General features: G+C 41.8%; 1 protein-coding gene across 7 annotated transcripts in view; it reads right to left on the reverse strand.

Moving 5' to 3' along the window:
- The window catches only part of SLC35F1 (solute carrier family 35 member F1), a 476,339-nt gene that overhangs the window by 33,841 nt on the left and 418,161 nt on the right, over window positions 1–24,337 (reverse strand). For all 7 annotated transcript variants that reach the window (XM_084958208.1, XM_084958202.1, XM_084958191.1 and 4 more), the window contains 3 exons: window positions 15,234–15,393; window positions 7,351–7,507; window positions 4,617–4,669 (listed from right to left, as the gene is read on the reverse strand). In XM_084958208.1, coding sequence (XP_084814334.1) covers window positions 4,617–4,669; window positions 7,351–7,507; window positions 15,234–15,393 — 370 coding nt within the window. The remainder of the gene's footprint in view (window positions 1–4,616; window positions 4,670–7,350; window positions 7,508–15,233; window positions 15,394–24,337) is intronic.

Raw genomic sequence — 24,337 nt, forward strand, 5'->3', positions numbered from 1 at the left:
AGCTGAGAATGGGAATGCAATATTACTGCAATTTGCTGATTTGCTTTTCCTAGATGGTCACTAGGTAGTTGAGGGATGTTAGTGATGCCTCCAAAGACGCAACTTGCTGTCCATGTGGGGTTTTCAAACAGTTTATTAATGTGGGCAAACAAACTAAATTACTTTTTACAACCACATTACAACCACATAAGGGTTAATGGCTGCAATAACTACATTTACAAAGTATATGTATCACCATTTTTCTGGCCACGCTTGTGGCATGAGGAAATTCCTGGGCCAGGGACTGAACCCATGCCACAGTAGGGACAATGCCAGATTGTTAACTCCTAGGCCACGAGGGAACTCCAACCATGTCTTATTTGAAATGTTTTCTCTCTCATTAAAGACAGAATTTGGTAGCTCTGTACCAAAGAGATTTAAGCTAAAGAAATTGGAAAGAATACTGTCAGCTAATGTTGACTGAGCACTTGCTATGTGTCATGTACTTTATAGACATTAATTAATCTCCATGACAGAATAACACCATTGCTACTGTTATCTTCTTTACACATGTGAGGAAATAGGCTTATAGACTGTATCAGTAGCCACTCCCCCCCGCCCCAAAAAAAACCAGTCCACACCAGGATCAATAGAGAAAATATAATATGGAGCACAGGTTACAAAGGGGCTTGAGTGGATAATGAGGAAACAGGGTGAGGTAATCCAGGCATTAGCAAGAGCAGTAAATTATTCACCCTGCTGGAGCCAAAGCGATCCAGGGAGGAGGTCATGTTACCAGAGGTCGTAAGTCAGGGAGGCCCAGCAGAGGTATAATCTCAAGAGGACACTGAACCATTTCTAGAGGCCTGACCTGAAACAGGGAGACGCAACCTGGTTTCCTTCTTCCTCCCACCCTCCAATCTCCTTCTGCTGCCTCCCATTGGCCAAACTTAGCTGGAAGCCAGTTAACAAGGCTGTACCGAAAGTACCATTTGCATGGCTCAGCCTCTGTAATGCAGAGCAGAATAAGGGTAAGAAACATATCTGTGAGTAACAGGCAAAAGGCCAGCATGCAGAGGTCGAGTAGCATGCTCTCAGGTCACTCAGGCTGCCTGATTTTAAATTCTGAGCACATACCACTAAGCCATGTTGTCTATTTTGAAGAGAAGTAAGGCTTGAGTGGAGCATCCTATTTCACTGCAATGAACAACTCATTTTATATATGATATATACACAATACATCATATATACACGATATACAACATGCTATATATATTTACATATGATAGATACGGCATCTATACATGTGTATAGTTTGCCTGTGTACACTGCATGTTTTCTCTCACCACTTTCTTTGCGATCCCACTAGTGTTCTGTCTTTCACCTTCCTTTGACTAGACTTGATTTTTAAAATATTATCATTATTATTATTATTATTATTTTTGATTTTGGGGGCCATATCCACAGCATATGGAGGTTCCCAGGCTAGGAGTCGAATCAGAGCTACAGCTGCCAGCCTACACCACAGCCACGGCAATGCCAGATCCAAGCTGTATTTTCGACCTATACCACAGCTCAGGGCAATGCCAGATCCTTAACCCACTGTGCTAGGCCAGAGATTGAACCTGCATTCTCACGGATACTAGTTGGGTTTGTTAACTGCTAAGCCACGAAGGGAACTCCCTAAAATATTATCTTTCATTCTTAAAAATAGAGGTTAGGTAGGATGGTTTCTCAGGACAAACACATTAGGTTGGGGAAGTTGCTCCGAGAGAGCAAATTAGTCCCACCACAGGCAGCCGTGAGCCCAGAGAAGTGGCCTGGATGCTCTAGGCCTCCAGCTCAACATGGGAAAGAAAGAAACCATGTATTCTTAATGATCTTTAAGCTCCTTTTTGCTCTGTGATCCCAGAGAAAGGTCAAATCTCTTGTTTTGGCCTCCAGAAAAAGCCAAAACCAAAGCAAGCAACACCGAGGACAAGAAAAGTAAAGCCCCAGCTTGCCATGAACCAGGCCCACGCACCGCAGATTTTCCTTCCTCTGACACGGGCCCTGCACCCCAGCTAACACTTGTTCTCACACCTTTCAACACAACATAGCAAATGGGGTAAAGGGAATGCTTAAGCTAGTTATTACACTTCTGACTGTGACCCGAACACGCCTGCTCCATGGGAGGATATTGTAGCGCCATTCCGTCCCACATTTCACTTGAGTCTGATGATTACATCACCTAACCCAGTCTTTCTGTTCAGTAAAGTAAAACAAATAAACAAACGGCATCAACAACTGTTGTCTTCCTGCTTTTACAAACTCTTTGGAGCTTGCAATTGGCCGATTTTTATAAGAAAATAACAGAATCTGTTTTAAAAAATGCTTTCCAAGTCCAGAAAATATAAAACACATTTATTATCCCACTTACTCCACTGAAAAAATTTTGATGAAATGGCCACCGTAGGAGCTATCCAAGAGACTGATGGGGATTACTCATGTGGAGAGAGGGAAGGGACAGTGATGCATTGACACACGGTGGGAGATGAAGAGAGTCTTAGAATTTGGTCTCTTAACTAAGAGGCTGGGAGCTCAGCACCAAAACACAGTGGTCAGAGCCTGGCACTCTTGGGTGACTCCCCACAGAGCGTGGGGGTGCTCTAAGTGGTCCCCTCCATGTCTCCTTGCTTCTAGCGTCCATAACTTGCAGGAGCTGGTACACCATCTCCTGACTTCCCAGAAAGAAAGTGCAATGCAGAGCCTAAACCTCCTGTCGCTGTCTCCATCACTTCCCTTTTGTCTATAACTTTGTAAGATGAGAAAGGGCATGGCAGATCCATCTCCTGTGCTTGTCATTCATTCATTAGATCATTTAATAAACATTTATTCCCTGGATTTTATATGCCTAGAGCATATAAGCAATAGAACCTTGTAGTAGGTCAGGATGAGGTATGAGGACAAAGGAGACTCTGGTATTAAAAAAACAAACAAAAAAACCACCTCAACCTTTCTCTGTGCTTTAGAAAGGAAAGGATAAATATTGGGTTCCTTTTCTAGACCATTTTAGCCTCAATTCCAATCAGGAATTAAACCCATGGCTCTGCAAAGTATTCTTTCTACACCACCCTTCATCATCCTGGACTACAGGGGATTGACATTTTAACGGCAGTACGAAGTCTCAGAATCAAACTACCTTTTGAGGGCGCATTTAACTAACACTGAATTGTTAGAGAACCTCGGTGGACATGCACACGACATCCACATAATTAGAGGACAAATTATGTTTTATTAGTGCTATTACTATTAATATAAACTTGATTTATACACATGGACCACTGCACGTTAAGTGTTACCAAGCCCGGGTGACATCCTGGCTCTGAGAATCACAAAGGCAAAGGTGGCTGTAATCTGCAGTGGTTTCCTTTCCCAGCCGCCCCCCTCTCCTCCCCACAGCCTCTTCTCTCTATTGATTTCCATCTAATTGTATCATTTTATGGCAAAACTCGAGAGAAATTAAGTAGCAGGACTCTGTAACAGACACAAGGGCTGGTCAGCCCTTGAAGTCACTAGAGCTAACCCCAGGGGCGTCATGCGCAATTCTGTAGCTCCCCTGTGTCTTCAGAGGGAATTCTGTTGGCAGCAAGTCGACCTTGAATGCCTCAGGGTCGGGGGTAAGAAAGGGGTGCAGGGAGGTTTATGTTACTGTTGTCCTTGCTCAGAGAAGCAGAATTTGACTGAAGCTGTAAGTTCTAAGAAAGCTCATATAAGCTGGAGACAGCTCAAGCAGCCAGCTTTAGAGTGGGGAACGCCTGTATTTTCACCCCCATTTGCATTCGTTGGGGACACATTCTCCAAGACCTCCCTAAGCTGAGCTCTGTGCTCACAGCTGGAACACAGGCCTCTTGGTATACACCCTGAGGGGCTGTCTTCAGGACCAAGAGTATTAAGTGTCAGTCCTGTCTAGGGCTTGCTGTGTGATCATTATTAGAGCATCACTCAGGATCTTAAATCCTTGCCCTAAATTTTTTTTAGAGAAAAGTAACCTTTGAAACAGGTGGCATCTAGATGCCCCTGATGATGACTATTAAGTAGCTCAAAGCACGTCTGGTATTTTCCACCAAGTCCATTTGGAAATCAATTAACCATTTCTTTTGTGCAAACTGCTCCCCTCTGAAAGGTTTTTATGGGCTCAGAATGCCCGTTACATTGTTTTCTTGTATGCCTTTTTGTTAAGTTCTTTTTTTTTTTTTTTTTCCCCTTTACTGAAGTGCCACTTTTTAATGATCACATCAGTTCTGTGTTTCTGGGCCAGAGTAAATTGCTGTCATTTATGTCTCACCACTGCCTCAGGCATTCTTTCTTTCCAGTTGGTCTTTAACCTAATAACATACTTCTGTGTCTACCCTAATGGCATCTTGACGATGATAATGGGCAGAGGCTCAATTAAGAAACATTATGAATCACAGTTCAGTCTCTTATCGTGGGTAAGAATCCCTAAAGTGACAAGGGGGTTTCATTTCTTTTGTCCCTTGTAGTCTAAATCCCTTCCTTGTTTGTGTCTCACTGCCACCCCAATTACTCTCCAAATGTTATTCCTCCAGTTTACTAAAAAACAGCGTCTTAGGTTTTGCTGTAAGCAAACCCCTTACCTATTTGCCAGTCCCAGGGCACCTTTAACAGCTCCTTGTGCTCCATTATAGCTCTGCAAATTGAAAAACAGCAGACTTGATAAGCAAGATTATAATGCGGCCTACTTCTTTTTTTGTCAGTTACCAGATTTATACAAATCATGATGCTACCAGTTGATTTCAAAAATAAATTTGGATTGTGGAGTTCCCATTGTGGCTCAGCAGTAATGAACCTGACTAGTATCCATGAGGACTTGGGTTCGATCGCTGGCCCTGCTCAGTGGGTTAAGGATCTGGCATTGCTGTGAGCTTCAGTGTAGGTTGTAGACGAGGCTCAGATCCCGAGTTGCTGTGGCTGTGGAGTAGGCTGGCAGCTACCGCTCCGATTTGACCCCCTAGCCTAGGAACTTCCATACGCCACGATGTGGCCCTAAAAAAGACAATAAATAAACAAAACCAAACAAACAAACAAATAAATAAATTTGGATCATGCAGAAACAAGTTTAATCTAGCAGTTCATCACTGAAGGATCCTGTTAGGCATGGCCAGCAGGGTGAATGTGAGCCAGTGGCCACGGTAGGGCACAAACCTTCACTGTCTCCTCACCTGAACAGCCTGCCTCTAGCCCCTGCCTCTTCTTGCTTAGATGCTTTCTAAAAAGGAAATGGCTAGCTTCAGAAAATTCCCATGCTTGCAGTTTTAATCATTTTTCAGATTGAGCACTCTCCAGGGCAGTGGTCCCCAAACTTAAATGTACAAAAATGCTCCCTGGAGAGCCAGTTAAAACAGTTCCCTGGGTCCCATCCCTGGAGAGCCTGATTCAGTAGATCTGGTGGGGCCCATGGAGGTGTGTTTCTGACAAGTTCTCATGTGGTACCAGTGTCACTGGTCAGAGAACTATGCTCTGAGAACCACTGTTCTGGAAGAAGACCAGGAGGGGAGGGTGGCATGGCTTCACAGCATCACTCTGATGCACCTTCATGTGCCCCATTTGCCAAACACCCTAAGCCACATTCACTATTTTGACAGTGTCTCTGAAGGACTGCCTCAGCTCTAATACACTGTAACTGCAGCAAGTGAGTGCTCGATCTCTGAAGATATTTTTTTGGATTCAAGAATAATAATCCATAAAAGGAGCCATCCATCTACGAACTGTTGGTTATGAGCAGTTGAACTAGGCAATTTCTTTTCCTCCACAAAGCTGAAGTGCCAAATTTAGGAAATTTAAAATGCCATCATGGAGTTCCCTTTGTGGTGCAGTGGAACAGAATCAGACTGGTATCCATGAGTATGCGGGTTTGATCCCTGCCTGGCCTCGCTCCTGGTTAAGTATCCGGCATTGCCATAAGCTGGGTATAGGTTGCAGACACAGCTCAGATCCTGCATTGCTGTGGCTGTGGTGTAGGCTAGCAGCTGTAGCTCCAAATCAACCCCTAACCAGGGAGCTTCCATATGCTGCAAATGCATCTCTAAAAAGCAAAAAAAAAAAAAAAAGCCATGATGCTTTCAAAATAAACCAAAAAATAAATCTTTCCTAGAGAATCTTCCCAAATCCTTGCCTTGCTTGGTATGCTGTTTTTCACCTGTATTGTAGGATACTAAAATTTGGAGGATTCTTGGAAACAGCCTATTTGCAAAACATGTTTTATGTGATGCCAAAATACCTTCTATAAATAATTTCAGACACTGACTTAATACAATTTACAAAGTACTTGCTTTGCAGAAAGTGATTTGGGTAAAATCTCGATTACCTGCTTTGCAGAGAGGGATTTGGTGAAATTAGGCTGGAGGTTATTCTTTTGGGGGGGGGGGCTCTTAGGGCCGCACCCACGACATATGGAGGTTCACAGGCTAGGGGTTTAATGGGAGCTGTAGTCACCAGCCTATGCCAGAGCCACAGCAACCCCAGATCCGAGCCGTGTCTGTGACCCACACCACAGCACATGGCAATGCCAGATCCTGAAACCCACTGAGGGAGGCCAGGGATCAAACCCGCAACCTCATGGATCCTAGTCGGATTTGTTTCCACTGCGCCACGACGGGAACTCCAGACTGGAGGTTATTCTTAATCTCTTCTGTGAAACCAAAATGCATTGTCTTTTGTTGTAAAATTATGCTTTGTTTGACACTTATTCTCACAACAACTTCTGGGGCACTAGTCAGTGATGACATATGCTCTGATGCCAGAATTATTCCAAAACTGGTGTTTCTGACTTTTTGATGGTTAGTGAATGCCTGTGTTGTATCTTCGCCCATTTAAGGAAGATGGAAACACTGAATTTTTTAGATGAATTTGAAATATGATTCATTTGCGCCAATCCATGGGCAATAAAGGAGAAAATTTATAAAAGGACAAATTTAAACTATAAGTTTTCTAGAGGTGGTTGCTAGTAAAACTAGTTTACTACTTGTCACTAGTAAACAGAATGCCCCTTTTGGAAGTGCATCAAATCATGACATTTACACTTAGTTTTTCTGTTTCTTTTTCATTGGCCGGTTTGGGAGAATTAATGTACTTCTTGTAAATTATCTTTGAAGTCCATTAAATAAATGTATTTTAAAGTTGTTTAGTTTGGAAGGAATTTACTAATAAAGATATTGAGTTCTCAGATTTCATGTGGGAGGTTGGTGACATGTTTCCAGCTCTGATTTTTATAAAATAAAGTGAGCAAGCATACCCCAGATGAAAAAAGAAAACTGTAAGAATAAGCTCTAAGAGTATCGACTGTCTGGATTTCTTGTTATTTTTACTCACAATTGAATTCCACTGAAAAATGCCCCAAAGAGTCCAATCATTCCCAGGAATTCCACTCGGCTCAGGGTTCGGATGATGTACTCTTCCCAGACGTTCGAGATGCCATAGAGCGTGGCTCCTCCTAAGACCAGAAGGTCCCCCACCAGCTTATTTTCCCCTAGGGACCAAAAAAAAACAGAGGAAGCCTCATTAAAATTTTCCTAACAAGAATTTGGCACCAGCAAAATCATCTTCCTCTGCCTATTCTATCCTGACATTTTTATAGAAGTTCTGTTTTTTGCCAACCGAGATTTAGCAGAGTCTGTTTATGTGCGCTCCAGATCTGTTGTGACATAAAAAAGGGTGCCCGTGTCTACCTAACCAGACGTCTTCTTGAGCTCAGAAGGGGATCGGTTTCTTCTAGATCTCCTCCTCTCCACAACATCCCATGTCTTCTGTCCACATGAAAGGGATTAGGGATTGAAATTTTCTTTTTCTTTATTTCTAAAAGTTAAATGTATTTTTCTCATTTTTAATGATTTTTATTTTTTCCATTATAGTTGGTTTACAGTGTTCTGTCAATTTCTACTATACAGCAAAGTGACCCAGTCACACATTATATATACGTTCGTGGATTGAAATTTTCAACTCCCCTAAAGTAAGTAACGTAAGAGTGAAAATATATGTAATACATCATCACATTAATATTTTTCTTCTTTCATTAAAAAAATACCAAATTGTTCTAAACTCAATTTTGGTCAGTTTTGGTTTATTTCCAATCTCTCATAAATTATGTACCGGGCTAGTCTCCATAATTAAGCAAACTCTCTCCACTCCAGAAGCCAGAGAAGGAGAGTAGAAAACAGCAGCCTCGTGGTGGCATTGCACCCAAGTAGCCTCCAGGTTTGTCCTGTGTAGTTGGCTCATAGGGACTTGGAGACATGCAGCTCTGGGGCAGAAGACGTGCGGGATGGGAAGGGTCTTCTCTCCAGCATGATTCTAAGGAACAGACTCACCTTAGAGTAGCCTTGGTGTCCCAGATTAGCTGGAACAACCTAACACTGCAGAACCAGATTCTCACTGTACAGCTGGGGGCACTGTGCATTTTTAGGAAGAGGTTTCACATAAAAGAATCTGGGCTGAGTTTGGGGAAAGACCTTTCCACTCATGCCTCTGTAGTCACCCTTGGAAATATATTTACTCTAAATATCACTTTTTCTAAGACAACTTCTCACCCCTGGTAAGGCCTGGAGAGAGAAAGAGGATTTCCTGCCAGGCAGGAGAGCTTGCTGGAATCACCCTCAAGGGAATGAAGCTGAGATCCTAGATCTGCGAGGGCTGGGCGCCCTCCCTGGGATCATGGGGAGCAGGTGACCCAAGAACGTGATGAGCTTCCCATGAGAAACCAGACTTCACGGAATATCCCTGGGAGTGATTTCTGGGGAAATTAAGATTGCAGTTCCAGAACAACCTGATTAATCTTTTTTATGTGTCAACTAGAAAATCACGACAAAACTTCTAATTTTCAGGAGTTCATTTGAAGAATAAGCTATATAATAAAAAGGATCCATTACCAAGATTATAAAATTATAATGAACATGATTCAGTTACTTTTCAATAAGGAGCCCTTTCAGGATCTTGTGGTGACATGGGGCCATTAGTATGAAGGTCAATTATTGTAGTATTAGTGAAGTATGGAAGTGCTGCTTGATAGAATTCTTGGCTAATGAAATTAATTTTATATGAATGGATTCAGGAAAGTTACATTATAATGAAATATTTTAATAGGAATTAGGGAAACATCAGTCCATCTTTTAAAAGTCCTAAAAAGAGGCCACGCTGTTTCAATGAGCAGTCTCATCAATCTTTTTCACACTCCATATCTGTACTGTTACGGCCTAGTCTGTTAACTGCCCTTTGATTATATGGAATCTACTCCCAGTACTTTGAATTTTCACCAATGTAGTGATATTATTATTACTATTGTGTTAATAATAATAAGACAATTTTGTGTAAGTTAGAGGTATTTCCTTTTATTAGTGACAAAAAGATTAAATATCATTTATTAAAACTGGTAAATGGTATGAAAATGATATATATACATATAGCATGTATGAAATTTTAGATGATTAAATGCAATTAACCAAGACATGATTTTATCCAACCATATTATATAATGAAGTGTTTGATATAAATAGAAGAAAGTGCTAGGACTAATAGGAAAATACTAGGACTAATACCTACAATTTCTATCTCGTTAACTGGAAATTACAACATATTACTCCATGTTTCATGCCCTATGGATGCAATAAACACCTGACATGGTAGAGCTAGTTTCTCTGTAATGTTCATGGAGAAAATTATATCTACCAAATCTGTCATGTATGGATGGATGAAACCGCAGTGAGTGATAAAGTTTTGCAAACTGGGGATAAATGGACACATTCAAAATGATGAGAAGTCCACTCAACCCAGGGGCTTCTTCCTCTCCTCTGAGTTTCACATCATCGTAGCTGTACTCAGTAACCCCTGCCCTCTGCTCCACATTGTTATCTGTTAACTTGTGCATCTTCCCGTTCTCCCCGTTCTCTTACACAGTAGGGTTGAGGGTCTTAGACTGTGACTTACTTGGCTTTCTATGCTGCGTGGTTCCTCGCATGGATCCTGGTACATGATAAGTTCTCAGTAAATATTTAAATGTGTTAAGCTGATGGACGACATCTCAATCCATCCCATGGTAAAGATTCTGAGTAGTGACATCTTTCAATTCAGGTAGATGAAGGTTCTAATTGCATCTTGGTCACTTATTAGTTGCTGAACATTGGGCAAGCTATAGAGTCTTTCTGACTTGTTTTCTTTTTTAAAATGAGGTTACAGTGAGGATACCATAAAGTAATGTCAGTAATATTTAAAAATGCAAAATAACGTAAGATGCTGAGCATGTCATCTGGCACTTATTAAGTGTACAGTAAATGGTGGTTACAAAGAGTGAATCAATCCTTCCCTTTGAATCACCACCTGTCTGTTTGGCCATCTTTCATTTTGGATTGCTTCTTGGTTCTAATCAACCCAGCCATAATTGCTTTGCAAGAATTGATTTTCCTTATGAGATTTTTTGATTAAGTACTAGAAACACCATGTTTGGAGGGATATTTGTGTTTGAGTGGTTGTGGGAGGAGAAGAGGGAAGATTCTTTAAAATCACGACTTATCATTATTTGAAGAATAAATGATGAATTATAGTATTCTAGAGTGTTGAAAGACTATTCATGCAATTTATGAATGCAAGCCTATCATGCTGAAAATCTTTGAGTTTTAAATACGACCAACTACTATGTTTCCCTGGGACTGTCTGCATTTTAGCAGAGTAAGTCCTGCATCTGGGGAAACCCCTCCAGTCTGGACAGTTTGGGGTAGTCAGTCATCTTAATTTACTACAAATAAACAACAGTACGTTTTTTGTAAGAGTCATAATTATGGAAAAAAAATAGATATTAAGTGGTGTAGCAGAAAGATTTCACATCTAGGACACATCATTTAGTATTGGTGTGCCCTTACACAAGTTTCTTATCTTTCCTGAGCCTTGATTTCTTCAGCTGCAAAAAGGAGAATAAAAATACTTTCTATGCATAATTAGGAGGATTAAATCAGATGATGCACAGGAAAGTGCCTGGCACCAATAAAAATTGTCACTTTTTTTTGGATTATGACTAATTATCTCGCACTTTGAAAATATTTTCTCTTTTGAAGTAAATATAAAATTATGTCTCATAATAAGGAAAAAATGTCATTATGGTTATCTAACATCTTTGATACATGAACTACAAAATGCAATAAATGTACTATGGAGAAAGGATATTTTGAAGAGCAAAAAATACATTTTATGAAACATTCTACATATTTAGGATCTACTTCAATTGAATTTTATCTTAATCCTATTACTTTCTAACTTTCCTTTTTATACCCACAAATTTACAGAGGAAGGTAGAAATGTCATGGAGAACTCTCTTTGGCCTTCCTAGGTCATTTTTACACCCTCCAACATCAACCACATTCTCAGGAACCACTTTATGACATGTCTTTTCCCGAAGCATCAGTAAATGCAGAGCCAGTTTTTTGGAGGAGGACTATAACGCTGGAGGCAGGTAGCAGAGACTGCACATACTAGGCCCACCGATTTTCACTGACAAACTTGGAACAGGCATGTCTTTTCAGGCGAGCATCTGTAGTGGATGATCAGCTGTTCCTGAGACCAGCACAGAACTGGAACGCAAGTGTTGGGTCCATCCCACTTTGTAGACCTCTCCCCAGGCCCCAAGGCAAATTTCCCATGGCTGATATGAATGTGCTTGGGGACAGAATTCTCAAAATCCCAGGGGACAGAATTCTCAAAATCCCAAGCTAAGGAGAACCGTGGACCAGGCAATATAAAAAGGACCAAGTCAGGAATTCTCTTTGTGGCTTAGCCAGTTAAGAACTTGACTTGTCTCCATAAGGATGCAGGTTCAATCCCTGGCTTCACTCAGTGGGTTAAGGATCTGGCATTGCCTTGAGCTGCAGCAAAGGTTGCAGACATGGCTTGGATTGGTATTGCTGTGGCTGTGGCGTAGGTCTGCAGCTGCAGCTCTGATCTGACCCCTAGCCCGGGAATTTCCATATGCGGTGAGTGTGGCCATAAAAAGAAAAGAAAAAAAATGGACCGAGTCAGTCATCCTCTTTTTGTATGAAAAACTCCTGATATGGTGATGACATCTGATATTGAGTTGAATGCCTGATGAAATTTATGGTGAGTGCCTGAAGGATTTTAGACAAGTTCTATCCCTGGCTAATTAATACAGGTGAATCAACTCTATGGTAAGAGTGATAACAAATGGAACTTTTTTTTTTTTTTTTTTTTTTGTTGTTGTTGTTGTTGTTGCTATTTCTTGGGCCGCTCCCGCGGCATATGGAGGTTCCCAGGCTAGGGGTCCAATCGGAGCTGTAGCCACTGGCCTACGCCAGAGCCACAGCAACTCAGGATCCGAGCCGCGTCTGCAACCTACACCACAGCTCACGGCAACGCCGGATCGTTAACCCACTGAGCAAGGGCAGGGACCGAACCCGCAACCTCATGGTTCCTAGTCGGATTCGTTAACCACTGCGCCACGACGGGAACTCCACAAATGGAACATTTTTGATGGTGATGCACACTGGGATTATATTGTCCTCAAAACCAGTGTGCTGTTTTCTTTTTTTCAGAACCTTTTATACAGTAGCTTAAAGTGCTGCCTAATTTAATATCCTTGTAGACATAAAGCATATTTTGTAAAATGAGCCTCTGGATCCTAATTTGGGCTGCCCTCAGAACATCATGCCACAGACTTGGGCGGATTACTTGAGCATGGAAGGTGCTCAACAATGAGACAATTTCCTTCTGTTAACACTGGCACCTCATAAGTCACAACAGGAGGGATGCTGTGGGGCTAAAACAAAGTCACACGTAGAAACAAAACACACTCCAGCATGTTTCAGAGACCCTGCATTGTTTTTAAAAATGACCCCTTTTGACTCTCAAACGGACCTTTTCTTATAGCACTAGTACTCCCTTCCTAATGCTTCATTTGAAATAAAAACAAACAAACTTTTTTATAGGACTAGTGAATACAACGTAGTGAAAGTAATTAAGTTAGTTTAACATTCTGGGCATAAATGCTTAGTTCTCTCTTTTTTTTTTTTTTTTTAAAGCCGTGTCTGTGCCATATGGACGTTCCCAGTCTAGGAGTCTAACTGTAGCTACAGCTGCCGGCCTATGCCACAGCCACAGCAACATCAGATCTGAGCCGCATCTGCAACCTACACCACAGTTCACAGCAACTCGTATCCTTAACCCACTGAGCGAGGCCAGGGATCGAACCCACAACCTCATTGTTCCTAGTCGGATTAATTTCCGCTGTGCCACAACAGGAACTCCCAAATGCTTAGTTTTATCACTACAACTGTGTTCTTTGACTATGGATCTAAAATGATGGCCAGGGTGAATGGCTGGGGTTCAGCAGCAAAAGTCTCATAAATAAGAGCAGATGCAGCTTAGTCTGTGTTTACACTGTTCAAGCTAAACTGACAAAGTGTAATTAAATTGTGACTTTATAACAACTGGCCAGATTATATCAGACACAAATTTGGTCTAATTGGTCCAAAGAGATACTCTGTATTAGGATTATAATGGGTATTGAGCATAAAACTAGTTTTTCAGGAGTTCCTGTTGTGGCTCAGCGGGTTATGAACCTGACTGGTGTCCATGAGGTTGGCGGTTCCATCCCTGGCCTTGCTCAGTGCATAAAGGATCCCATGTTGCCTGAGCTATGGTATAGGTCACACATGTGGCTCAGGTCCCGTGTTGCCATGGCTGTGGTGTAGGCCTCAGTTGCGGCTCTGGTTTGACCCCTAGCCCTACTTCCACTTGTCACAGGTGCAGCCCTGAAAAGCAAACAAAACAAAACAAAAAAACTATTTTTGTGTGTGACATCTATCCATATCCCATGGAACCACTATTTCATAGAAGAGAACCTGGGAAAAGCTGGAGTATGTATTTTCAGTTCCTCTGTTGAGGCGGGAACTGATTACGTTGTGCAGACAGCTTTTGGAGAGGGCAGAGGCTGTCTCTCTCTCTTGCTCTGTGCTGTCTTTTCAGCTCCCAGCAACATGGGAGAGGGAAGGAAGCCTGCCTAGGAGGTCAGGAGCCTTGGGTCTGGTCTCAGCTCTGTGACCTTGGGCAACTCACTTGGCTTCCCCATGTCTTGGCATTTTTGTGTGTCAAATACAAAGGAACCGTACAAAATCTTTCAGCCATAAACTTCTATGGCGCAACTTAAAAACATAAATGACATTCATTTCAAGTACTTCCTATGACCTAGTCTCATAGAGAAATGCCCCAATTTTAACTTATCTCTAATTCCCTAGAAGAAAAGGCAATTCCAAAACTATAGAAGATTGTCTACTTTCTATCCTCGATGTAGCAAAGAATGTCATATTTTTTTCCTGCCCCCTGAAACCTTGTGTAGCTCATGGATTCTGGGTACATTTTAAAGAATTACAATGCTTTAAAAGTGATCTTCTGGAGGAGTTCCCACTGTGGTGCAGTAGGTTAATAATCCAACTGCAGCAGCTCGGGTCACAGTTAAGACTTGGATTGAATCCCTGGCCTGGGAACTTCCATATGCTGTGGGCGTGGCCATAAAAGTAATCCTTTGGAAACCACTCTGGATCAGGACTCCCCAGAAGATTCACAGCAATTTGATGAGTAAGCCTTGAGCCTTTACTGTGTAGGTCTACCACGTAATTACCTATGACTGCTACCGAAAACCCTCCACCTAAATAAATAAACCAACAAAAACCATGCATGAGGAGACCGAACTTAGCTCCCCTGCATAAAAATCTCGAGTCCTCTTATCTAGTCTTCAAAGTTTAAATATCCACTCTTAGGCTAATACATCCACTTCCACCCAGTAGTCTGAGAGCTCAGTCCTGCTCTGACTTGGGAGAGGAGATGGTGGGTGGGGGTGGGACAGGTCCCTGGGGCTCAGGAGTGGACTAACCCACCGCCACCACGTCTAACCAGCGGGTCTGCATCAGGAAGATTCAGCCTCCAGCATATCCTCCAAGTGGGTCCTGACTCTCAGCTTTCTACACAGTCTGAATGTTTCTGAATTCCTGTAGAATGGGCATAAAAGCTATAGTTTGCTTCCTTTATTCACTCAGGAAACTGGATTAAGCACCTCCTATGTGCCACTGTTCCAGGTGTGGGGGAACAAACATGAGTAAGACACAGACACTAGGAAGCCCAGGTCCCTTGTTTCCACCACGAACACAAACATCCCATGCCCTGGTCTCACTCCCAGAGGCAAGTGACCCTGTGAACACACCCACCTGCTCCCTGATGCCTTCCTACTAGCACGTCCGCGCCCGCCATGCAGCCCATTCCCAGGATGCAGACGACGATGCCTATGAAATGCACAGCCTTGTACCGGATCAGCAGGAAGAACCAGGACAGCAAAATCACCACCGGGATCACAAAACAGTCCAGGAGCTGTGGAGAGGGATGAAAATAAACAACAGGCAGTTCAGAGGGGGACTTTCCACACAATGGAAACTGTTAGCAAAATAACTTCACTTTGTAGGAAGGACATGTTTCCCTAAATCTGATTTTTTGGGTAGACCCAGAACTGATGCGGTGAAAACACACACAGACACACACAGACACACAGACACACACAGACACACACACACACACAAATGCACATCAACTTTACTTAAATATCCTCAGGCCTTGAAGAAAAGGGGAGAAGCCAAATCAATAAGCCAGGCTGGCAGTGAAGATTCTCCTGCCCCTCAGGTGTTGGGCAACTCAGTCTCCATCCTCCTCAGCACCATGGCCAACTCCACAGGGACACTCAGGGGAATAAAGCCATTTTAGGTGTCCCTGCACTTCAGGAGTTGATCTGGGAATGGGAGGTGCCTGGGGAGAGGGCTTATAATATTTTATAAGTTATAAGAATTTAGATAAAGGTTGAACATAATTTTTCCCCACTTCAGTGAAAGTCACTTAAATCTGTCTTTGAAATTTCACCCATAAAAGGAAAAACTGCTCTAAATATAAATACAATTATGAGTCTCAAAAGTTCACAAATACTTTTAAAATACTGCATCAGAAAAGAGTGGGGGGAAATGGAGAGAGAAAAAGATGAAGAGAGTACTAAAAAATCTTTGATTTCATTTCTTATATATTTTGCACAAATAGTGAGACTGCATCTGACTTTGAAGCCCCAAGAGATGATGGAGAATTTGCTCCCATCATGCGCTGAGATAATGCCATGAAATGAGCAGACCCCCGTGCTAAGGGCCAGGGGACCTGGTTTTGACTATTAGATCCTTATTTAGAGCAGTGTGACCTTGGGCAAGCTGCAAACTCAGGAACTTTCTGTTAGTATCATGAATAACTGCTACTTTCTCCAAAGAGCTCGGAGATAATACATGTAAAAGCACTTTGTCAGTTCTGAGGGCCTCAATGCCAGTCTATAACCTTGCTTCCAAACACATGCTCTGGACTCCACAGAAATGGTTGTCTCTACCACCCCCTGGTAAGATGCAGTGATCTCTGGACACTCCATGAGAGGCAGGGTCCCTACTAGATACACAGATGGTCCCCAGGACGTCAGACTCCGTGTAGAAATGAGAAACCGGTGATCTCGTCCCATTGCCCAGTACAGCTCCTCTGCTAGAATCGCAAACAAGCGGCCCTGCCACGCAGTAACAAGATCCAGGGAGGGTCTCTAACACTCTTTCATGCTATTGTCTATATCCTACTGATCACCAACGTCTGCCAGTTCACCTTCTAAACACCTCTTTTTTTAAATTAAAAAAATTTTTTTATTTTTTAATAATGATTTTTATTTTTTCCATTATAGCTGATTTACAGTGTTCTGTCAATTTTCTGCTGCACAGCAAGGTGACCCATTCACACATACATGTATACATTCTTTTTTCTCACATTATCATGCTCCACCCTAAGTGGCCAGACATAGTTTCTAATGCTATACAGCAGGACTAAACACCTCTTAAATCTACTCACGCCACTTCTGCCACCTAAAGCGAACTAGCATTCTCTCCCACCTGGAACAAGCCCTTCCTTCCTGCCTCAGGGTCTCCATTTGTACATCCCTCTCTTTCTGGAACGCTCCAACCATTTCTTGAAGTCCTGCCGTCTTCTTCAGAGCTGCACTTACACACTGCCTCCCGAAGAAAGCCTCTAGGGTCCCCAGGCTAGGTCAGGTCCTAGTTGACGACTTCCTTCCTCTCCTTTATAGTGTCAACTACAATACTTTAATTAATATGGAATTATTAGCATAATGTCTGGAGGTCCATGAGAGCAGGACTATATTCCAGCACCCAGAGTCCTGCTGGGCTCATGAGAAATACCCAATCAAAGTACCTGACAAATCCTTATAAGGATATTTAATAACCAGTAACATCCAAACGGAGTCTCCAAGATTCACTACAGGCTGAAACACGTTCGTGTATTTTCAAAGCATCCCTGACCATCAGAACGGCTTTTTGGTATAGTCAACAAAAAGATTAGAATCCCCTCTACCAAAGACTTTCTGTGACCTGGACAGACCCTCATGCTTCTCTGTGCCTCGGTCTTCTCTGCAACCTGAAACAAGCTGTTCACAAGCTCAGAATATTGAGCTGTCCCCAAGTTACCAGGAAATATAATGCTGAGTAACACCCTGATGGGCTGGGGGCAGATCCCAGAGGTCACAGCACTCCTGAAGGGGCTGAGTGAAGGGGTGATGGCTGGTAGGCACTACAGCATTCGTTCACTCACTGCACAGTTAATTAGCAAGCTCATGATCCTTCTTGTTGGGGTAAAATGCTCTAAGGCAGGTTTGACAACTGGCCTCAAATGCCATTAAAGTATATTAGGAAATTTGAGTTTGCCAGTGAAAACCCTTCACAGGGCATAAAACGGTTGGTGTTTTGTTTTAATGATTAGAAATGACTGAATCAACAGTTAAAATATTCAGCTACATGTTCCACAGTTAAGATGTCATTATCTGGCCGGAAGCCCTCGGTCAGTGAAGCTGAAGGCCTCCATTCCTGAATTGTTGAAGGCAAACCAGGCCATTATCCAATCTTTGAGGAGGGCTGCAGTGAGCTTTTCTGGTTCTCAGTGTCATTAGAAACCCTAAAGCACGTGATGAGACCTGGGATCTGTTCCCTTAATGGGCCGAGCTGAAAAAACCCTTATTTGTGAGTGTCAGTAGGTCTATGGGTAAGGAGGACTTTTAGAAAGAAGAGAAGGGAAAGAAAGCTATTATAACACAAGCCAGGGTTTCTGGGACGCTTCAGCTGGGAAGCCTGGCACCCAGCATGCAGTAGGGAATCAATAATGGGTGATGAAATAAATCAAAGAATGGACAGGCACTTGGTGTCATTGACTGTCAGAAGGGACAATAGAGAAATCCAGGCTGCTACTAGCACTGGGGGGGGGGGGGGCGGAATTCTTCCTTTTTGCAGGACTGTCCCATGCTCTCTGCAGGGCATTTAGCATTGCTGGGCCCTGACCACCCAAAATAAACGCTCTTCTACATGTACAAGTGTCCCTCGGTGGCAGTATCTCCCAAGTTTAGAATCACGGAGCCCTTTATTTAAAAACTGAGGATTCAGAAGTTTCAAGAGGTGCAGTGATGTGCTCAAGGTCACTCAAACTGTTGGTATCAGCAGCAGTCCTGTCCTGATTTTTTTTTGACTCATATTTTAATGAAGGTCAATGACAGGAACTGCTGTCTGTAACCTGTAACTACAGACAAAGGAAACCATTTGGGAATTGCTATTAGTAAACAGGATATTATTTTTTAAGCAATTTTTGGCTCCAGCTTTCCTTCTGTAGTCACATAGCATAAGCCAAACTGGAAAAATAATTTTCTAATAAGTTTTCTGGTAACTTAATTCCTTAGCCGAGTGGTTGTTAGAGTAATAAAAGAGAGCGGCATTGTAATAAATGCCCACGACCTGGACTGTTAAAGCAGAAAATGAACCAAAAACCTTTCTGATTCTGTCATTAACGTGTTTAACAGACTTAATTTTCTTTGCATACATTTCTATGTCCAAAAGGAAATAATAGCAATACCAAAAAATAAACAAACGAATACTATTTCATAATCATCTTATATTCTGAAAAATCTTCAAGAACATGAAGAACTTTGGAAAGAAAAATGTTCATTACCCCTTAGATTTACATAGCATCTTTTCCCTCTAAAGATTTAAGCTAGTTTACTCTTCTATGTCATTAATCCTCAGATGATACCTGCCAGCGAGGTCTCTGATCCCAAGTTGTCTGATTTTATTTATGGAGGCACCGAGGCATACCCTGCTCAATAGCTGGGGCAATTTCTCTGAAGTCATCATGAGAACACCAGGATTATTATTTGAACTTTGTAGTTTTAAATATCATTTACAGTAGATTGTGTTAAGTTTATATTTATAGCTTGCGAAATACTTATGTTATTTTTACTTACTCCTCATAATAAACCTTTAAGGGGTTACGACTGTACCGATTTTATAGACAAGGAAACTAAGGGTCCAAGAGCCAAGCAAGTTATAATCCAGGTTAAAACAGTTCCTGGATTCCTAGATCAGAGTTCAAGTGCATCTTCCAGAATTTATTTCAATAATTTTAAAAAATATCTTTGCTGACATTGCTTTTAGAACAACAGAAGATAGTCAATACCAAATAACAATGTGTAAGTATATATAGGAGAGTTACAGTATTATTTAGTTTTTTGCTCTCTCTCCCTCTTTTCGGCTTCTGCCAATCGCTTCACTGGACCTTTCTTTGCACTCTTTAACCACACTTGGTTATGCTTTCTCTTACACACACACACACACACACCTCCCTTCCTGCTAACATCCACTCTATGCTGCTGCCATTTAGCAACACTCCCCAGGACACCCCAATCTGTTATCTGAGACCCATGCTTCTGAACATGGGCTTGCTCAGAAGTCCCTCCCCTCTCCTAACTTGGTCACTACACTCTCCGGGGAGTAGACAGTCTCTTGGAGATGACACATTTTTGTGTGTCAGTGAAATCTATATTCGCAGACTGCCAAGTCTACTTATAGTTGGTGGACATCCCCAATCGTATACTGGTTTCACAGGGATCTTTCTAAGCTTTTGGTCCCCCTGAGTTGACTCTAGTCTAGGATGCTCAGAAAGGCCCAGTTCAAGAGCAGCTACATGCTGAGAGTCTCCCCTTGGAAACTCCACTAGAGGCTGGGACCCCCCGAGGGGAACACCTGGCTTCAGTGGGGTGAGAGCAACTGGCCAGGGCAAGCAGACAGCAGAAGCTGGCTGGCTCAGAGGTGCTCCTGCCTCACCCCTGCCCAGAGTCAGTGTGGCTTCCACCACCCCCAGGAGGCTCTAGGTGGAAATTCCTAGCCCTCTCCCCCCCAATGGAGGCCTTGCCTTCTTCTCAAGTTTCCCTGTCGAGCCCCCTCAAGCTCTGTTCAGGATCTCTCCATCATAGTGGGAAGTCCCATGCTGCAGCCCACCCAGTAACCAGTCAGCCCAGACCCGATCCCACAGCCTGAGAGCTCAGTGGCCCTGAGCCCACCCACCCACAGCTGACAGCTCCAACCACCCTCTCCCCCACCCCCCACCCCCAACTTCCTGTGGAGTAAGGGCTATACTTATTTTGGTGCTTATTCTAGAGGAACTCTTATTATAAACAATTTCTGTGCACATTGATGTAAACAGACTGGCTCTGTGCCCCGACAGCAGCCCATGGGGCACCAGGCACACTTGGCCGTGATCAGCGATTTGTGTTTCTGTCCTGTAAGCCCTCAGGTGGGTGCAGGGGCGATTTTACCCACCTTTTCACAGAGCCTGGATGTGCCACAGAAAGAGGCCTTGCAACAGAAACTGAATAGAGAAATGAACGGAGCAATCTCTCCTTCCATTATTATGAGTTTCCTGAGAACAGCAAAGGGTCTCCATCTGTCTGTCCTGCACTGGCTGATTCAGAGCCTGGGATTTAGCACAGCCTGGTGGAATGTCCCCTTTCTCTAATTCTGCTGCTCCTATCTATGGCTTCCTCACCTGCCATTCCACTAGCTTTATTTAACTTATTTCTTGAACAAAATATGAATTTTGTCCCTTCAATTTTAGTGGATATTTACTTATGCCTTTAATCTATGAGTATATTTAGTGGGTATGTGTCTATGTCCCTGTAAAGTCTTTGTGAGTATAACTTAAACGGTAGAACTCTGAAAGTCACAATATCCACTTGGCTGGTTGAAGCCAACTAGCACTTGGATGATTGTGATGATACATCATCTCTGACTTAACCTAGATTTCACTGCACAGTCACCATCACTGCATTTATAAGGTGTTTCTAGTTAAATGCAGTTGTGCTTAGGTGATCCTCAAATTTGATGCAACTTGATTAAATAAGGAAAACCATATAAATCTGGTCCCCGTGGCATATTTCATAACCACCAAAGCCCAACAACTTCACCTTTGGTGTGATTCCACAGAATAACTGTCAATATCATCTTTAACATTGGATTACCACATCTCCTCTTTCTCTCTCCCAATCTCTATCTCTGTCTTGCCTTTATAGAGTTAATAACTGGCAACAAAACATCTAGACTGGAGACCTCCTCTGGCACTGGTTTTATTCTGTGTTATTAGACTTAGTTCCTAAAACTGTGCTTATTGCAAAATGATCCAACTGTCTCCTACATTTGTCCTTGGATTTGAAAATTCATCAGCATATAGAAACTCCTTTATTCGAAACAACACTCTTTAGATATATATGCATACATCTGTATGCCCAAACACATGCTTGTTTTCAATATATTTCTTTGTATAAAATGTTAAAAGTACAGAAACATTTAATGAAGAAAATAATCATCTTTCATCACAGTAATCTTAAATAACTACTACTAAGATTTTGATATATTTCCTTCCAATTTGGGGATAAAGAAATTGAGATCACACATTAAAAATAAGCTCACACACTGGATAATAACCTCCCCTTTTTTATGTTTTAAATCCTAAACCTAGATTATAAACAATTTGTCATGCTTATTTTTAAAATACATAATTCACGTACCATCAAATTAATCCTCTTCAAGTAGACAATTAAGAAGTGCTTAGTGTTTCTAAGAGTGGCAGGGTCATCGCCAGTATCTAATTTTAAAACATTTTCCCCACGTCAAAAGCAATCCCCCATACTCAGTAGCAGTCACTCTGCATTCCTCCCTACCCACAGCTTGTGGTAACCACTAATCTACTGGCTCTATGTATTTACCTATTGTGGATATTCCCTATAAACTGAATCATACAATATATGGTCTTTTGTGACTGGCTTCTTTCAATTTGCAGAATGTTTTCATGGTTCATCATCAATCGTGATGGTTTGAGGTACATAAATACCTCACTTCTTTTTATTACTGAATAGTATTTCACTGCGTGGATATACCACATTTTCCTTCTCCATTCCTCAGTCAATAGACCTTTCAATGGTTTCTACGTTCTGGCTATTTTGAATAATACTGCAATGAACACTTACAAACAAGCTTTTGTGGGGCATATATAGTTTCATTTTGGGAGGGAAGATACTGAGAAGTGGAATTGTTGGGTCATATAATATTGCTGGTTTATAGAATAACTCTAATATTTTGAGGAACTGCCAAAGTATTTTCTAAAGTGGCCACATCACAAGCACACACATTACAATCCTACTGGCAAGGTACCAGTGTTATAATTTCTCCAAATCCTTGTCAATATTTGTTATTATCTGTCTTTTTGATGTAAGCCATCCTAGTAGGTGTAAGGTGGTAGTTCATTATGATTTTTGATTTGCATTTCTTTTTTTTTTTTTTTTGTCTTTTTTTTTTTTGCTATTTCTTGGGCCGCTCCTGCGGCATATGGAGGTTCCCAGGCTAGGGGTTGAATCAGAGCTATAGCCACCGGCCTACGCCAGAGCCACAGCAACGCGAGATCCGGGCCACATCTGCAACCTACACCACAGCTCACGGCAACGCTGGATCGTTAACCCACTGAGCAAGGGCAGGGATCGAACCTGCAACCTCATGGTTCCTAGTCGGATTCGTTAACCACTGCGCCACGACGGGAACTCCCGATTTGCATTTCTTTAATGACTAATGATATTAAACATCTTTTAATATACTTATTGGCCATTTTCCTATTTTCTTTGAAAAAATGTCTATTTAAGTTCTTTGCTCATTTTTAAAGTATTTGTCAACATTTTTATAAAGTATTGTTTTTAATCATTTTTGTATTTTTAAACATTTTATTTGTCCTCAGTTCTTTAGAATTATAAATGATACTTCAAAGAACACACTTGTACATAAATCTCTGCCCATCTCTCTGAATATTTCCTTAGGTTAGATTCCTGGGCTGAAGTTACAGGGTTAAGGAGTATACATTTTTAAAAAACTCTTGAAGCATACTACCAATTTTATCCCCCAGGAAGTTAGTGGATATTTGTCTTAGACCAATATGAGTGTTCCGTCCTAGTATACTCCTACCAATTTGCACATCATCTTTTTTTAAATGTCTAACGTTTGGAGTTCCTTTGTGGTGCAGTGGGTTAAGGATCCAGCATTGTCACTGCAGTGGCTCAGGTCACTGCTGTGACTTGGGTTTGATTCCTGGCCTGGGAACTTCCACATGCCACAGGTGTGGCCAAAGAAATTGTTTTCTAATTTTTTTCCTTCTTCTAAGGAAGTGATTTCTTCTAAAAGATCAAATCTGTCACTCAGATTTCACCCCTTTCAAAGAGTTATTTTAATTCACAAAAAAACCCAAGACAAAACAAATGAAGAGAAACATCAGAACATCATAAAGTTAACCTATCATGGTATTTTATGTTTCTGAGTTATAAGTCTCCATGCTTTGTAACTTGGATGAAGATGACAGGAAATCTAGGTAACTAAGATGGGAGAACTGCTCTGCAAATTTAAAATAAGTATTTCAGGAATTCCTGTCATGGTTCAGCAGTAACAAACCCGACTAGGGTCCATGACGATTTGAGTGTGATCCCTGGCCTAGCTCACTGGGTTAAGGATCCAGCGTTGCCGTGAGCTGTGGTATAGGTCGCAGACAGGGTGACCCCTAGCCTGGAAACTTCCATATGCTGCAGGTGCATCCTAAAAATAAAAATAAAATAAAATAAAATAAAATAGGTAGTTCAGGAAATCTCCATTTTATACATACAGACTTAAAAACTCAGCAAGGCATGTTCTTTATCTTCAAATTATAACCCTTAAAAATCCTCAGAAAAGCTGAGAATAGTGTTAAGTTTTAACTCTGATAAAAATGTTAATATTTAGAGGCTGTCTTTTGGGTCTCAATTCTCCATATACTGTTTTCTTCTCTTTTTTTTTGTTTTTTGTTTTTATTTTTATCTTTTTGTTTTCTTCTTTAATGTTGGATATTTGTG

This window comes from Sus scrofa, chromosome 1, assembly GCF_054392235.1.
Source record: "Sus scrofa isolate SSC_HxYL_T2T_F1_AM1 chromosome 1, Sscrofa_HxYL_maternal_Yorkshire_Landrace_v2.0, whole genome shotgun sequence".
Taxonomy (NCBI): Eukaryota; Metazoa; Chordata; class Mammalia; order Artiodactyla; family Suidae; genus Sus; species Sus scrofa.